Below are 18,175 nucleotides of genomic sequence, written 5' to 3'. Positions count from 1 at the left end.
TATCGGTTCGGTTGGATAACTTGTCTTATGTATGATGATACGTGCCCAGTGGCCATTGTACATGTCATGTGTGTTGTTGGTATTATGATGTGTTATGATAATGCTAGGATGATAGGATGATGTGATTTGATACGATATTATGATGTATTACCATGATGATGTGATGTATTATGTCACTATGATACGTTAGGATGATAATGCATTATGGATGTGATGACATGAGATACATGATGATGATATGACATGATCCAATGATGTCTCATGTTACAATGATATGCATGTATGAAATACTATGTTGCATTATGATGAGTTTTCTAATACACAACTCCTAAATGACGTTATAAATGATGAATGTATGAAGGCTTATGCATGCATGTTACCTATTGTAATATGTGAAAGATGTGTGAGGTTGTGTCCCATGGATGAGTTTTAAGATGAAAAGTATAGGGACCTCATGCATATTGTAGGCTCATTTACATCGGGATACTTCTCTTTTTATGATGATGAGTACGAATTCGTACACTATAATGATGATGATGATCATGTGTGGCATGACATTCGAGGGTTTGTTGTACCTCCAGACGTCCGACTACAACCAACTAACCCGACTATGATGGGCTCAGGAAGTGTATGGACCGCCTGGTGAACTCACGTTCGCACGTATGGGTCGTGTGTAGGGAAGTACTACATATCCAATTTGTCCAGATTAGAAGCCACTTTTATGATGGTTTTAAATGATAGGTGGAATCATGATTGTGTGTGTTTTCATTCGGTAACTTGGATAGTGAGATCACTCATTAAATATTTCTTAAAATACTCAAGTCATGTGATACTTCAATATTTCAGGTAAAGGCAAGACACCTACCGTTGATGGGGACATCGCAATTAAAGACCATGACACATGCATAGGATAATTGCATTTAATTTCGTAGATCTAAGTTAGTATATGACATTACTGTTTCTATATTTCCTTATGTTTATTTTAATATTTGTTTTGTATTGTTTTAAGACCTTTCTTTTTTAACATGTAAGTCCGTGACATTGTTTTATGAAGTCGTTTTAAATGATTATTTCTACCTAACATCCTGCATGCAGCATACATTAATGACTTTAGATTTTAGATGAGTAAAAAATTAGGGTCATTTTTAAAATCTTAAAATTTATTTCTCATTTTTCTCTCTGGCAATATTCATTTGAGATTGTACCGAGAGGGCAAAAAATGTAACCATGTTTACGAGACCTTACAATTCAAACTCAAACGCAAAAATCTTAATCAGGGCATTAAACACGGGATGTCATGAATAATAAACAATTCAATATTATTAAAAAAACACATCCAACCAAATGGGGGAAGAGAAAACCAAATAATATCTTTGTGTTTATCTATATATATATATATATGGGTGCGTTGGGTTTCAAGTTTGAACATAGAAAGGAACAATGAATTGGATTGTGTTCATAATTGTATCCATTTTCATTTCCTTTCTTGTAAAGTTGGTTCTTTTCCCTTTGAGGAGTGGCCCTTACAAGCTCCCACCAGGGCCAACCGCCTTCCCAATACTCACAAACTTCATATGGCTACGCCAGTCGCCTCTTGCAATTGAATCTGTGCTGCGCAGTTTCACGGCCAAATATGGCCCCATCATCACCATCCATGTCGGCCCGTCCCCGGCCATCATCATCGCCGACCGCTCCATCGTCCACAAAGCCCTCGTCCAAAATGGTGCCATCTTCGCCGACCGCCCTCGAGCTCTCTCCATCAATCGGATNTCTTCGCCGACCGCCCTCAAGTTCTCTCCATCAATCGGATCACGGCCTCGGGTAACCTCGACAACATCACCTCCGCCCCTTATAGCCCTACTTGGCGTCTCCTCCGCCGTAATCTTGCAGGGGTAATGCTTCACCCTTCGCGGGTCAGGGCTTATTCCCAAGTCCGTAAAAGGGTGTTGGACATCCTCGTTACTCGTCTTGAATCTCGACCGGAATCGGACACCTTAGTTGTTAAACATTTTCAATTTGCTACGTTTTGTTTGTTGGCTTTGATGTGCTTTGGAGATGAGCTGAATGAGACACAAATCTTGGAAATTCATCAAGTTCAACGTGAGATTATTGTAAATTTGCAACGCTTTCTTATACTCAATTTGTGGCCTAAATTGATGAAGATTTTGCTTCGTAAGCGTTGGAAGGAATATTTACAACTCAAGAACAAACAACATGAGGTGGTCAACTCTCCTCGACTTGGATTAAAAAATTTTAAAAATGAAACCTTTAATTATTTATCGGTTCTTGTTCTTGTTCTTGTTCTTGTTCTTAAATAGGTTCTCATCCCGGTAATCAAGGCACGAGAGAAGACCAAACATGAAATAACAAAAGAAGGAGAAGAAAAAGAAGAGAATTTGGTATCATATGTTGATACATTGATTGATTTGCAGCTCATCGACCAAAAAAGAAAGCTTAATAATGAAGAAATAGTAAATTTATGCTCGGAGTTTCTAAACGCCGGGACCGACACCACGACGACGACATTGCAATGGATCATGGCGAATTTAGTGAAGAACCCACAAATCCAACAGAAACTTTTTGAAGAGATTGATGGAATTATGAAATCTAGTACGACACGACATGGATTACGAGAGGAAGAGGTAAAGGAAGAAGATTTAGGGAAGCTTCCATATTTGAAAGCTGTGATTCTAGAAGGGTTACGACGACACCCGCCGGGGCATTTCATATTACCCCATGCAGTGAAAGAAGACACGACGTTGGAGAATTACTTCATACCGAAAAACGGGACAGTGAATATCATGTCAGGAGATATGGGATGGGATCCGGAAGTATGGGAGGATCCGATGACGTTTAAGCCAGAGAGGTTCATGAGTGGCGACGGAGAGGCGTCGTCGACGATGTTCGATATAACCGGGAGCAAGGAGATTAAAATGATGCCGTTCGGAGTCGGGAGGAGGATATGTCCGGGGTATGGTTTAGCAATGCTTCATTTGGAATATTTTGTAGCTAATTTGGTATGGAGATTTGAGTGGAAAGCTGTGGAAGGAGATGAAGTTGATTTATCAGAGAAGATGGAATTCACCATTTGGATGAAGAACCCTCTCAAAGCACAATTACGTCCAAGGTTTTAGGACAATATTATATAGTTAATTACTATTTTGTTCACTTTGTTACTATGTTGTTCAAGGGTATTATAGTCTTTTCCTACTCGTCCGGAAAAGTGATTTATGTTCGTAAGCGATCAAAATTGCAATGAAATGAAGTCGATTCTATCTTTTTCGGGTTAGTTTGGACGTTTGATCTTACAAGATTGTATAATTAAGTTATTTTGTTATGGAAATTATTTACTTTCTTGTATTTATATTATGTTTAATAAATTTAGATCCAACCTTTTCTTATCAAATTGCTTGGATTACTTAAAAATCGAATAAATGTTGCAAAATTTAACTTTATTCGTGGAAGTATTAAAAAAAAAAAAATTCGGGTTGGCAGGATATGGGTAGAGATTTCCACGGGCAGGTGGAAAAGGGGAAACCTTTCCCATTCCAATTCTCGCCTCTTGTTTCAATACTCATCCTCACAAATTTTTCCATTTATTTTTGTGAGGATCGGGATGGGGATTCCCGACAGAGATCGAGTTGCACACGATAAAATTTTCACAATATATATATATATTTAAAATTATTAATTTCATAAATTATTTAAAAGAATAATTTCCATTTTTAATATAATATCTACTCGAAAAAGTGCAATAATATAATATCATGTTCCACGTCGTTTTTTAAAAATTAAAATTTCAATATTACAACATAGTGTTCTCCACGCACACAACGGGGCGAAGCGGGTATTTTGCGGTGTCAAGAGACGAGAAATATAATCTACGTCTACCACCCTGTTTAACTAACGATGAAAAATCTCTCCCTATTTTCTCTCTCATCTTCATTTAAATATGAATCTCACTCTCGAGTTAAATGAACATCTCTAAATATAAATATCTTTCTCTAAAAGCTTACGATTCCAAGAAAGGATCTGACATACTAACGTTATTATAATAACATTCGTTGTTTGAATTCATTATTATTGGTTGGTTTGTTGGTTGAGTTCATCAATTCTCGAGTAATTCTTTTTTCAGATCCAACGCCCATTGGGGTTCATGCATGGGTCCTAATGCTGTCAGTGATTGTGAAATATCTTTATTTCAATTCTTGAGTAATTTTTTTTTTTTTTTTTCAGATCCAACGCCCAATTGGGACTTCACGATGGATCCTAATGCCAGTAAGTGTCTGTGAAATATCTTTATTCCTGTAAGATCCTAACATTTATTTCTTGGAAAAGTTGGCACGCAAAAACATGGCAATTAGTTGGCACGTGAAAATATGGTGAAAATTTATGTAATTTTTATTAGTCGATTGTGTATTGTCGGGGAGCTGCGAACAGGATAGCCATAACTCATAATGAGCGATCAATTGATATCGATGTCGGTGTCAATGGTAACTTAAAAATGAGTCCTCCAAGTAAAGAAAGAAATTTATGGTAAGGAAGATAAATAATGAGCCACTCCTTTTAGTTGAGATTTTTTTGGCTAGGGAGGAAAGTTTTGTGGGTGGTGATGAAAATGGCTCGTTGATGGGTGTCATAGTTATGTTTGTCTGGGATGTGTTGTCCGTGACCGCATGCCCATGACACGCCAAACTCCTTTACTTGCTTTCGGGTTCTATTACTTTTTTATGCTTATTTGTGTTGTATGACTATTCAGCAAAATTATGTCTAGTTTGTTAGACCTGAATTGTTTCAAAATGTATTATAGGGGATGCACTACTTTTATCTGAAATTATACGTTATCTAAGCCGTTGGGTTGCCTTTCTAGCTTATAACCTATAACATTGTTTCCAAATCTTCTTGCAATCTTGCTTTAGACAATCTCTCTACCCAATTTTGTAAAACATTTTTTTCAAAATGGGGCATAAGGCTTGAGCGTACGTCGATTGGTCGTAGGCGACGTGAATTCAAATTGACTTTCGGTATTGGGAATGAGTGTTGCACAATCGCAAAGTTCGTTGCCAAGAAAAGTGTGATTGTGATGATGGACAAACATTCGAGTTGGGTTGTTGGATTGTTAAAAAAAAATTAATTTTTAAAATTTTTTTTTATTTATCCACAATTCATAATTATTCGATACAATTTTAAATAAAATATATTAAAAGTTTCCGACCAAACACAAATTAATCTATATTCATTAAAAAAAAAAAAATCATCAACAACAACGAACGAGAATTGTAACATCCTAGCATAATTCAACATTGTCATAAACTAAAGACAACTAAATACCGACTTAAGGAGTAAGACAAATATAAGGATAGACATTGAAATTAAAAAACAATTAGTTTAAAGAAATCATATATAACAAAAATAAAAAATATTATAAAAATATTTTATTTATCTAGAAAGAGACTACGGCACGCATGATGATGAAGTTGGGCTTTTCCTGCATAGGTTCGAACCCTGTTGTTGACATTACCTCCCTTTGCAACGTTTTTTATCAAATCAATGAACCTGTCATTTGTGTCATCATTTGAATCTATGTCTTGCCAACTTTTGGCAATAGTTCCATTTGGAACACCGCGATTCTTATCACTATCATAAATCATATTCATAATCAATGAACCTATCATTTGTGTCATCACTCGAATCTGTGTCCAATTGCTCGTGTAATGTCATAGTTATACGTTTTTAACCATGCAACATTATGATCTTGACACGCTCATGATAAGCTTTAAGGGAAGCTCAAGCCCCATTTAACTTTTTTTTTTTCCGTCTTTGCGAATTTATCGGATCTTAGGCGAGGCTCTCCTTTGCTGACCGAACACAACTCATGGAAAACTAAGCTCGTTCGGCCATACATGTCTCTCGTGTGTACATGTTCACTTGTTCGTGAACCAATCAACTTACCTCTACACTAGGCCAAGTCATCTGACTCGACCTTGCCTCTACTCTCGTTATAGCTTGGTTCCCAACAACATGGCCCACACATCGAGATAGCATCGCAAGTCTCGTGATGTCGTCAGTCCTTACTGCTTGCTTAGAAACATGCTTCTCGAGAATCAACCCATTAGTTAACAACTATATCGTTGAGATATCTTGAACATCCATCCATTCGAGTTCTATCGTGGCATGAACCCTCTCATGTCCAAGTTGAGTCATTTACCGATACTGTATTGCATAACGGATGCATATATCAACCTTCAACACATGAGTTGAGGCGCAATGTCGACACTATACTCGAAAAAATCCATTTTCAAAGGAAGACACCCAAGACACTAGTCTTGCAATGCTCACCCACACTGTGATACACGTATGTGCCACATGGTAGCTCACTTAAGCCAGAGGGCCCAGGGGTGGCGAAGAGCTGACATCATGCTTCCATCCATAGTACATTTTGAGTCATTTGTGTTCCGATAAAAGTAGACATGATTTTCACGAGCGATCATACGACCTCGAGGAGCGCCCATCCGGGTATTCTATTAGCATCTAGTTTGGTGCATTCATATTTCATATAGTATGACTTAACTCTAGAGTCGTATGCCGAAACTCATCGAAACCTCGACTTCTGAGATTAAAGTTTGTGGCCTTACCTGACCCTTTTTTGAGTCTATCTCTGACACTTTTGAATGCACACTCTTCTTGGTATGTTGGATGAGACACCATCCTCATCGGTTGCGTCACAACATTTGTCTGTCTTGGTCCTCACGTGACTAGATGGGCACTACTTGGGAGTCGCCACCTTATTTATCTACGTGTGGGGTCACAACCTATTGTCATCTTAGTGAGGTTGTGACACTCTCCCCCACTGAAACTAGTCATCGTCCTTGATAACTTTCTCAAAGGCATAATCACATCGTATATTGTGACACTCTTCCCCACTTAATCTTGGTATCATCCTAATGACGATCCAAACTTTAGATTGGTTGTTGATTAACTTTTTGGAAATAAATGTGCTTTAGAATGAATATGAAAACTACACCCTACTTATGGGTTATCCCACTGATAAACCTTCTCTCAGTCTATGAGACTCGTAGCATAAGCACGACAAACAACAATTTGCCCAATGGTTGTGGGCATTCCCACTAGAGACCTACCTCGCTCTTCTGTCAAACTCGGTGACTTATGCCTCAACTTGACTTGAATGCATACTCTTCTGTCGGACTCGTTCTTCTTTTGGCCCTCACAGATTGGATGGGCGCCACCCCTTCTCTATCTGTGTATGGGTCACAAACTGTAAATCCATTTACAATAGCATTTGGATCCCAATTTGGCATTTATTTTAAAACTTTATTTTAGCATTGGACCAACGTATTTGCAAGGAGAATATGTTGTTTTAAACCATTTGATGTAAGTGGCTCGCCCAATGACTTTAAGGCTGGGTTGGATATGTATAATTTGTTATGATATGTGTGGCATGTCTAAATATGAAATGAATGTTTTGGTTGTGCATACATTTGTTATGAACTTTGGATAGTTAGTTACAAAACTTTATACATGCATGTGAATGGCATGTTGTTATGTTCGATAGGTGATGTTCGACTAACCGGGAATGATCAATTCCTATAGTTGGGGATAAAGTCTCTTAGGACTCTCGTTTATGCAACACTAAATAATCAGGACAACTCAAAACATGGGGAGAAAATGACTTGCTACAAACTTTAAATTTAGATCCTACAATTGCACGTTACTGTCCTTGTTATGCATGTATGCATGTCTAATCCCATTAAATCCACACCATTTTGGTTTTGGGTAACCAAAATTCGTTGACAAACTTCCATTAGATCCGTCTGGCTTGTCTCTAGTTGGTATTGGGTCCGACATAACATAGTGACAGTATCCAGGAAAATTAAAAAGTAGACAAGGGTACACGACAGACTTAAAGCCAAAATGACCCACCAATACTTGCATTTCAAGGACAAGGAAGTTTGAGAAATACCAAAGAAAAACAATCGGTAGCCTATAACCATGTTCTGGACTTTGGGGTGAGCGTTCTACATAATCGAGGTAACAACAACTAGGAGTGTACATGCTCCGAGTTGAGTTGGGTTGAGGAATTTTGTTAGATCAACTCAAAAGTTCGGGTTGGCTGGATTGGCAACCCAACTCAACCCATAAATTTTCACAACTCAGCCCAACCCAACCCAAACCTCTATTTTTGGGTCGGGTTGAGTTCAAGTTGTTCCAAATTAAAAATAATAATAATAATAATAATTGTGAATCAATTGCATATTTTCACCCATATTATGATCTACGAGTGTAATTTTTTTTTATCACCTATAGACTTTTAGTCATGCAATGGATTCAAGACTTATTTTAACTAAAAGTTATGATGCTATCACCTAAAATAATTACCACCTATAAACTTTTAGTTTAAACGTATTTAACCCTCTATTACATTCATATTATCACCTATAAATATGCAAATGATAAGCAATGGATCAATTTCAACGTTACCTACATATAATTAATTTATCTACGTTCACAATATATAATCATTCAACAAAAAAATTTAGTTTTTGTAAAAGGGCAAGTAATTCATCTTTCTACAAACTTGAGCACAAACTTCAAGAGCACACATTATATAAAAATAATAAAAATAAATAGTTTAAATAAATGATGCATAACAAAAAAAAACTACTAATAAAATATTTTACTTACATAGAAAAAATAATTATTTGTGCATGACATTGATGGAGCGGGAGGGTCTTTAATCATCTGAAAAATTAGAAAAATATAAAATTGTGATATAACATAGAGTAAATTGCAACAAATAGAGAATAAATAAGTTAGAGTTATCTATCTCAAATTTTCTAGACACAGGAACTCAAATTCTCTTTCGAAAATGTAGCGGTAAGACGCTACACTACGAGGCTTAGTGTTTTCACGTTTTTGACAGCATCGAGATGCTCTTCCCCAAACCGAACTAATGGTGATTGGAAACACCATGTAATAAGACGTTCACTAAGAACTTAAATGACCAAGACATGGAACAATATCATGGAACAATATCCAAATATTGCTTTTGAGGATGTTCCAACGGTTTTCAAAGAATTTAGCCAAGTACTTGTCTGTGGCACCAGGGTTCCCAAACTTGTGATGGCTAAAGTTAGCCTCCAAAAGACATTATGCGCCTTATAAATAGGGCTCATATCAAGGATTAAGGGCATAGAGCTAATTCCTAGAGCTTCAGGATTGTGTTGAAATAAGAAAAGGAAGTCCTCCCAACATCTTTGTCAGTCACTGGCTATACCCACTCCTTCAGGATCATGTATTTATGTAAGATTCTTCTGTTTTAAACATGACCAGAAAAGATGAAAGAAGCTTAATATTAACTTGTTTGCACTGCTCCCCCCTATCAGTATACATTTTTGGCTCCAGAAAATTCTCTTCTTTACAAATGATGTCATGAGTATCACATTTAAGACAGTTTTTAAGCTCTTAGGTCTTCAGGGAATCTTTCAAGGACCCATTTAAAATCCCTTTCGATAATGATTGAGGGTGGATCTATCAAGTCTTTGGACCATGGAGTTAAGGAAAGGGAGAACAAGCATGTGCTACTGAAAGGGAGAACAAGAAAGAATCTGCAACAAGATCAATGATTATGTAGCCGATGTCCATTTCAGTTGCACAACAAGCACTTGCAACCATATAACTGAATAGCAGTACGAACCAGCAAAGCACAAACAGGGAAGTAGATATAAACTTCCCTCCCAACAATTCAAAAAATGATCAAGAATGAACATCTTCTCATGGAAACTCAATTCAAATCCATCAGAGCATTCTCCAGCCTCTATTGATAGACCCATATTATCTTGGTTTTGGGCTACCAAACTTTGTGGAAAATTTCAGTTAGTTCCTTGAGGATTATGTCAAATTGGTACTGGATCGAGATAACATAGTGACAGCATCCAGAAAAAGCAAAAAGTAGATGATGGTACACAAAAGATCTAAAGCCAAAACGACCCACCAATCCTTGCACTTGAAGGACAAAGAAACCTGAAAGATACCAAAGAAGAACAAGCATCTCAAAACAAGGTAGCCAATAACAATATTTGAACCTTGGTTTCATGGTAACAAACCCTTGTTTCTTGGTTCTCATTAATATCTTTCATCTCTACAAAATTCCCCTCAATTCTCCAAGCCAAATTACTTTGATCTGAATAGCCAAATTACAATAGCCAGCCTTAAATTTCCAATTCCTACGGTGTTTCTGAAAAACAAATGAAAGTGAAAACTACGGAACTTTATCCATGCCATTTGTTTGGCCCTTTCTCCGACCGATATGTTTGAAAAGTTGATTGTCGTTTTCATATTTTCTTTCCTTCAATAATTTACAGCATCTGCATTTATCCACTTTTCTGATTCTACATTTTTCTTCATCTCTCTCTGTCTAAGGGTGCGTTTGGATTGTGTTTCAAGTGTTTAATTTTGAAAAAAAAAAAAAGTCATTTTCATAAAATTTGTTGCGTCTGTTAATCACCCAAAATGACGTCATAAAAAATGATTCTAAGAACTTGTTGTTGGGTGTTTAATTGGCAACTCCTTCCAAACTTTCATGACATACGAAAATGACCAAAATACCTTCATACTACCATCACTTTTCTTTGGCCGCTAGCCTTTTGATGAATAAGCGAACAAAGTGTGGGAATAATGGCCTAAACCACTGACAATACATATATATATATATATATATATATATATATATAGGAATAACACAGGCTTTCCTTGAGAGAAATGACAAAGACATACAAAAACCAATCCAGCAAAAGGAGACCTCAAGAGTAATCTGATGACCATATGGATTTAATCAGAGAGCGGTTGACCAAGCAAAAAAGCTTTGATCTTGTGGAAAATCTGGATTGCAATTCAGGACAATGTTTTTAATTAGGACTCTTTTCCATCGAGCCCTTTAATCGATTATATTAAATTCGAGAATAACTGTGGGGAACGATTGGATACCCCTGTTTTTTTCTTTTCTTTTTTCTGCTGGATAGAGGCCTTTTTCAGCCACTAAACCAAGTATATATATGTGTTCCAAATTTATACAGCAGAAACAGATCTAAGAACTCATTATTTAATGAAAAACCAAAGACAAATGAAGGAATACACGTGAACAAAGTACAAAACAAAGTCTATAAAAAGGCTCTAATTTACATCATGAATACAAAACCTCCTCCAATTTCGGCCCGTTTTCCTTGAAACCCTTTATTCCTTTCTAAACTTCTTGCACAGATATTTTACGCCCAGCACACTTGGAAGCTAAATTCTAACTACGACTCCACCATATCATTTGCATAACAAGTACTTATAAGCATATAATTCAATCGCAGCAACAGCAAGCAAAGCACAGACAATGAAATAGATATAAACATTCCTCCCAACAATTGTAGAATGATCAAGCATGAGCATCTTCTTATGGAAACCGAATTCAAATCGATCACAAGATTCACCAGCCTCCACTAGATCCATATCATCTCGGTTTTTGGGTATCAAATTTTGTTGGCAAAATTCAATTAGTTCCTTGCAAATTATGTCTAGCTGGTACTGAGCCCGATGTAACATGGTCATAGCATCCAGGAAAAGTAAAAAGTAAATGAAATTCCATAAAAGACTTAAAGCCAAAATGACCCACCAATTATTGCACTTGAAGGACAAAGCCTGAGAAATACCATAGAAGAACAAACGAACCCAAATGAGATAGCCAAAAACAATGTTCTGAACTTTGTTTTTATGGTAACACACTTTTGTTTCTTGCTTCTCATTCACATCTATCAACTCCTTAAACCTCCTCTTCAACTCCCCATGCGCCATGACTATGGAACTGAATTGGGTATCAACTAGTCCCAATAAGTAAAAAGGAATTCAAGAGTAAGATTAAGAAAGAAAGGGAACTGCACTCTTAGAAGGGAATAGCCTAAAACTGGATATGAATCTCTCCTTGGAAAGATCAACCTTATATAGGCACGTATCTACAAAGAAAATTAATGGGAATTTCCTGCCTACATGTTCTGTTGTTGTTAAATTCACGAAGCTTCCCTTAAATTCCCTACTTCGGATCTTTGACAGCAAAAGAAAAGGGAAGAACACCGACATGGCTTGTCGTTTCTAGTTCACATTTCTTAATGACGGCTAACCGTACTGACCGTTACACAGGTGGAGGGTGATGATTGGGGGATTATTGACCTCTATTGTGCTTGTGTAATCAGATTATCCGATTCGGCAAAAGCCCCACCCACTCCTTGATGAATCCATTCAATTACAATATCTATTTCTAACCCTTTCAATTCTTTTTGCCCTCGTGATATTTCCTAAATTCTCCGTCAATCTCCCTGTCCCATCCCCATTAACTTGACTAGAAAGGGAGCCGACTTAGAAAAGCCCACAATCCACAATCAGAAAAGGGAGCATGCTCTAAATTACTGAACAACAGAAAACGCGGATAAATTATCTCACATTTTTCAACGATACCGGTGCGGAGTACCTGCCAATCCGGAATCGGAAGAGGGCCGAGTCAACTGGATGAACCTCGATCCGCCATGTTGGCGTTGCGGAAACTGGATTACGAAGCTTCATCATTCGGCCTCGGCTTCCATTTTTTTTTCAAAGATGCCATTTGAAATTTTGCTCGGGAAATTAACGTGAAGGCCTTATCTACTTTCCGTTACTGGGAAGAACTGGGAGGAAATAGGAAACGTTTATTTAACCGGAAATGAGATCCGCTTTGGCCCGTTACGTATCACCATTAGTCTCACGGTTTTAAAATGCGTCTACTAGAGAAAGATTTCCACACCTTTATAAGAAATATTTTGTTCCCACTATGGGATCTCACAATCCACCCTCTGTAGGAGCCAATGTCTTCACTGGCATACTATCCGATGTCTGGCTCTTATAACATTTTTAATGGCCTAAGCTCACCGCTAACAAATATTGTCCGTTTTGGCTTGTTACGTATCGCCGACAGTCTTATAATTTTAAAACGCGTCTGTTAGGGAGAGGTTTCCACACCCTCATGAGAAATGTTTTGTTCCCACTATAGGATCTCACAATCCACTCCCCTTAGTAGCCGGTGTAGTGTTTCGTTCCTCTCTCCAACCAATGTAGAATCTTACCATCCACCCTCTTTAGGGGCCAATGTCTTCACTGACACACTATCCAATGTCGGGCTCTTATACCATTTTTAATGGCCTAAGCTCACCGCTAACAAATATTGTCCGTTTTAGCTCGTTATGTATCGCCGACAGCCTCGTAGTTTTAAAACGGTGTCTGTTAGGGAGAGGTTTTCACACCCTTATAACTTTTAGATGGTCTAAATTGGACTATTTATTTTTTCTTCAAATTTGGAGTAAATTGGCAAATTTAGTTTTTAAAATTTATATTTGAGACTCTTATTTTTAAAATTTACAAATTTTGCCTCTTAACTTTAAAAAATAATTTAAATTCATAAATATATTAGATTTATGAATATATTAATCATTTTCAAAATATTAAAAATTAAATACAGAAATTAGGAAGAAAAGAAAAGAAAATGATTTCCTAATAGAGAAGGGGCACTTTACCTCATCCCCAAGAAAGAACACAAACGAACCCTATTCTTTCGTCCCTTTCCATTTCATCAATTGGATCTTGTTCTTGCGACTCCGATTCTCTCTGCAAGCCAATTTGTCAGCAAATCCGTTTTCGTTGCTCTCTCCGTTGTCTGAACTTCATCTCACACTCATCGCCGTCGCCCACGTTCCAGTGTACACTCCCTCTCTCACTCACTCAAATCTTTTGGTTATTTTTTCTTTTTGAATAAAGATTGTGTTTAGGTCTGGTTGTTCGTTTTAATTCTTTTATTTGGGATCGGAGCTCTGATATGTGATCTGTGTGATTTGGAACAAACCTGCATTTGAGCTTTCAGCTTTCAGAAATTGATGCTATCTGAGTTAAATCTGTTTCTGGGGTTCAAATGGGATACAGAAGCCTTATTGTTCTTTAGGGCAGCTTAGTCTCAAATTAGGTTGCGATTTTGTAACCCTTTTATTTCTTTTGCGTTTTTTTTTTATCTGCGAGCCTCTTGTCTTTCAGGTTATAGCTTATGAGTTTTCTTTTCTAAGTATGGATGTAAATTATTGAAACATACTTTGAAGAATCCATTCTTCAGAGACATCATTTCCTTTAAGGTTTGTTACTTGGTTTGTTTCTCATTTTGAGATTTGGGATTAAGAAGCTGTTGTATCTACATTACATACTTAAGAATCTGTTGGTTCTTGTTCGTGGAAATTCGAAACTGTTGTGTAGGTAACACTTTTCACAGTAGTTGGTTCAAAGATGACATCTTCTTTATTGATGAAATGAAGCGTAATTTGAGTTTTCCTCTTTCAGTCTCCCATTTACGTGAGTTTGAAAGTTCTTTGGTAGATTTATTGCAGTTAGCCTAAGTTCTCTCTCGGATGGTTTATTGAGTTTGTTAAGTCCTCTCTAGAATGGTTTATTGAGTGTGTTGTTTGGCTACCTTCGAGTGGAAGGAAATTGTTTGAAGTAAAAGCTGTTCTGTTGAAAAAAGAATGGCTGGTTTTCTGGGAAATGCTAAAAAGATTTCCTTAGAAAGTTTGATGAACGAGTTCATTCAGATTCTTTGAAGTATTTGTTTGATGCACCTACGACTTCGTCTAATGCTCTTTTGCTGGCCGTGTCCAAGGAAAAATCAAATTATAGCAGTTATGTAGAGGTTGTTAAGAAGAACTTGATGGATACACATTTTTCAAAGTTGTTCTTTTAGACTTCTTATTTACAAAGAATGGGATCAGTTGTTTAACAATTCAAGGGTATCAAGACAAGCTTATATTTTTTCTCAACATTTCCCTTTGCTTTTGGAAGCTGGAAGTTTGGTTTCGGGGGTCTTCCCCTTTTAGATTTTATAACAGTTGGTTGTAAATGTCAGATTATGATCAATAATTATCCTTGGTGATTCAATGAAAGTTCTATCTTGGAACACATGGGGATTTGGGTACTATTTGAAAATTACTCAGTTAAAGAAGTTTCTGCAGCACCATTGTCCTACTTGGTTCTTCTACAAGAATCAAATGTTGGTATATTTTGTTCAAAACTCATTAAATTCATGTGGAGTTCCAAAGTAGCATTGTATGTTCACTTACTTAGTGCTTTGGTTGGAGAAAAGGAGGTTGATATAACATTTGTTTTGGCATTTTCCAATGGAGCTTTGAATGCCCAGTGTTTATATTTTGGTTGATTAGTGGCTGAAGTAAAATTTCGTTTTAAGTGGCCTTTCCTTGGGGGAGTTAGTGCAACCTATTTTCATGAAGAGCTGAAAATGTGGTTGATATAGAATTTATTTTGGCGTTTTCCAAAGGATCTTTGCATGTTACGGTTTTTAATATTTGGTTGGTTTGGGGCTGAAATCAAGTTCCGGTTTAAGTGGCGTTTTACTGAGGAAGTTATTGCAACTTGTTTGCAAGAAGAGCTTCTAAAAAATGACTTGCTGGTGGCTGAGAAGCTCTTAATAATTCATGAAACATGTATAGTTTTATGATTCCCAGGGCTAACCTCTATTTGATTGTTATTACCTCTAGGTGCTTGATTTTTCTTTTTCTTTCTCTGTTTTTACTCCCTTTGAGAGTAACTATCGCGTGAACATTTCCTTTTCATTATATTAATGAGAAGTTGTTCCCCCCCCCCCGNTTATGACGTTTCCTTTACTAGTTTGTTTCTTGGGAATTTCCAAATTCTGAATCTTGTCTGCTCAACCGCTGCCTTTGGCTGCTGGGTCTTTTTCAAAGATATCTTAAGAGTTTATTATGAAGTGGATAGAGAGGGGAAAGTGCGGGATTGAGATAGGGAACCAAGAACTTCAGATAGAGGAACTTGGAAGCTTTGTGTTTCAGTTGCTTTCTGATAATTTTCTCCGCATTTGGTAGTATAATGCAGGACTTTATAGTTATTTGACCAGGAGGGACTTTCATACGTTTTGTTTTTACTGTCTAAATAAAGTTTTCACGTTCTTAAGTGACTTGCTTCTGCAGGTTCTAGTCTGTAACAATGTCAACATCTTATCTACCTGCCACTACTGATTCAATTGCTGAAGCTTTAGAAGCTAAGAATTCGTCAGAGTCTATCTCAATCCTTTACCGTATTCTTGAAAACCCTTCATCTTCCCCTGAGGCTCTACGGATAAAAGAACAGGCCATAACAAATCTCTCAGATCTTCTCAGACAAGAGAATCGTGCAGAGGATCTTCGGAACCTTTTGACTCAACTTAGGCCTTTCTTTAACTTGATACCAAAAGCAAAAACAGCAAAAATTGTCCGAGGAATCATTGATGCTGTGGCTAAAATACCAGACACATCTAATCTACAGATTTCCCTATGCAAGGAAATGGTCCAGTGGACACGTGCCGAGAAGCGAACTTTCCTTCGGCAACGAGTTGAGGCCAGGCTTGCAGCTCTTTTGATGGAAAATAAGGAGTACCCGGAAGCCTTAAATCTCCTGACTGGATTAATCAAGGAAGTAAGAAGACTGGATGATAAGCTCCTCCTCGTAGACATAGATCTACTGGAGAGCAAGCTCCATTTTTCTCTGAGGAACCTCCCTAAAGCGAAGGCTGCACTTACTGCCGCAAGAACAGCTGCTAATGCCATATACGTGCCTCCAGCACAACAGGGAACTATTGACTTGCAGAGTGGCATCCTTCATGCGGAAGAGAAGGATTATAAAACTGCTTACAGTTATTTCTTTGAAGCTTTTGAAGCCTTCAATGCTCTTGAAGATCCCCGGGCTGTATTTAGCCTCAAATATATGTTGCTGTGCAAAATAATGGTTAACCAGGCTGATGATGTGGCAGGAATAATTTCATCAAAAGCAGGTCTACAATACGTGGGAATTGAGCTGGATGCCATGAAGGCCGTAGCTGATGCACATTCCAAACGTTCGTTAAAGCTTTTCGAGACAGCACTTAGAGATTTTAAGGCTCAACTAGAGGAAGACCCTATTGTCCACAGGCATCTCTCTTCTCTCTATGACACTTTGTTGGAGCAAAATCTGTGCAGGTTGATCGAACCATTCTCAAGAGTTGAGATTGCTCATATTGCGGACCTGATTGAACTGCCAGTGGATCATGTGGAAAAGAAGTTGTCTCAGATGATTCTAGACAAGAAGTTTGCAGGGACCTTAGATCAAGGTGCTGGATGCCTAGTCATTTTCGACGACCCGAAGACTGACGCCATATATCCAGCCACACTGGAAACCATTTCCAACATTGGCAAGGTTGTGGATAGCCTCTATGTTAGGTCAGCAAAGATAATGGCATAAAGTTTCTAGCATCAGACTGAACTGCTTCGAGCGAGCTGCTGTAGTTTTGCACTTCGGTTGCCTCCTTGGTATGGGACTGCCATGTTTTTTTACTCTTGAATTTCCTAAAGTAAGTCTATACGGTGATTTGAAAGAACTTTAGTTTGAAGTTTTAGCTGCAGAATTGTTCAGAGAAAGACGGTTTAGGCTCATTATTAGAACTTGAAATGAATTTAGATCAGTGTGTGTACCTTGCCTCTTTTCCCATTCTTTCGGACACGGACGAATTTTATTTTCAGGTTACTTGTTGATCATCAGTGATTTCTTCGGAGTTGAAGCTTGATGAAAAGGAATGTCTGAAATTTCTCGAGACGCTGTTAGAGAATAAAAGCAATCATCATGTTTGTTCCCATAACTTATTGTAGTGGACGAAGGGTAGTGGAGAGTTAACCAAAAAGATATGATCTCTTAACCAAAACTTGATTGAGAAACTATTCATGGTGCTCTATTATGAATCCTAACATTTTGAGATCTTTAGATTCTTTAATATTCTATGTTAATCTCTCGATTTAGGAGAACTACTATCTTGAATTAATTATGAGAATTACTATGCCAATATAATTATGTAAGCTTTAAATTGTAAATTTTTATGTTGGGATATGATTTTGTTCAAATAATTGTATTTAAAAAAAAAAAATTATATGCACTCAATGAAGAACGAATGATATGTATGGTACCAAATTGAAATAATTTAAGATAAAAATGACATTATTCTCTAAAGATAAAATATTAGCTCATTTGAAAAAATTAAATTTTTATAATTTTGTATTTAATAAGGTCTTGC

General features: G+C 37.2%; 2 protein-coding genes and 1 long non-coding RNA gene across 4 annotated transcripts; 2 read left to right on the top strand and 1 right to left on the bottom strand.

Annotated features, from left to right (window-relative positions):
* The first annotated feature begins 1,428 nt into the window (after positions 1-1,428).
* Positions 1,429-3,333, top strand: LOC111808772 (cytochrome P450 89A2-like). Its single transcript, XM_023694939.1, has 3 exons — positions 1,429-1,751; positions 1,793-2,219; positions 2,319-3,333. Exons 1-3 carry the CDS (start codon positions 1,441-1,443, stop codon positions 3,132-3,134), a joined length of 1,554 nt encoding a protein of 517 aa, XP_023550707.1. The 5' UTR covers positions 1,429-1,440; the 3' UTR covers positions 3,135-3,333.
* Positions 3,334-8,483: 5,150 nt separating this feature from the next.
* Positions 8,484-12,710, bottom strand: LOC111808348. 2 transcript variants are annotated; one of them, XR_002817052.1, is made up of 2 exons: positions 12,499-12,710; positions 8,484-8,760 (listed from the first exon to the last, which is right to left on the bottom strand). It is a non-coding gene; the product is annotated as an uncharacterized LOC111808348 (long non-coding RNA). The 2 variants fall into 2 exon arrangements; XR_002817053.1 differs by having other exon boundaries at positions 8,538-8,760; positions 12,527-12,700.
* Positions 12,711-13,566: 856 nt separating this feature from the next.
* LOC111808836 (26S proteasome non-ATPase regulatory subunit 11 homolog) lies at positions 13,567-17,648 on the top strand. The gene is made up of 2 exons (XM_023695035.1): positions 13,567-13,784; positions 16,068-17,648. Exon 2 carries the CDS (start codon positions 16,084-16,086, stop codon positions 17,350-17,352), a length of 1,269 nt encoding a protein of 422 aa, XP_023550803.1. The 5' UTR covers positions 13,567-13,784; positions 16,068-16,083; the 3' UTR covers positions 17,353-17,648.
* The last annotated feature ends 527 nt before the right edge of the window (positions 17,649-18,175 follow it).

This window comes from Cucurbita pepo, chromosome LG13, assembly GCF_002806865.2.
Source record: "Cucurbita pepo subsp. pepo cultivar mu-cu-16 chromosome LG13, ASM280686v2, whole genome shotgun sequence".
NCBI lineage: Eukaryota > Viridiplantae > Streptophyta > Magnoliopsida > Cucurbitales > Cucurbitaceae > Cucurbita > Cucurbita pepo.
The sequence above is the reverse complement of the archived record's forward strand: the minus strand, read 5'-3'. Positions and strand labels throughout refer to the sequence as shown.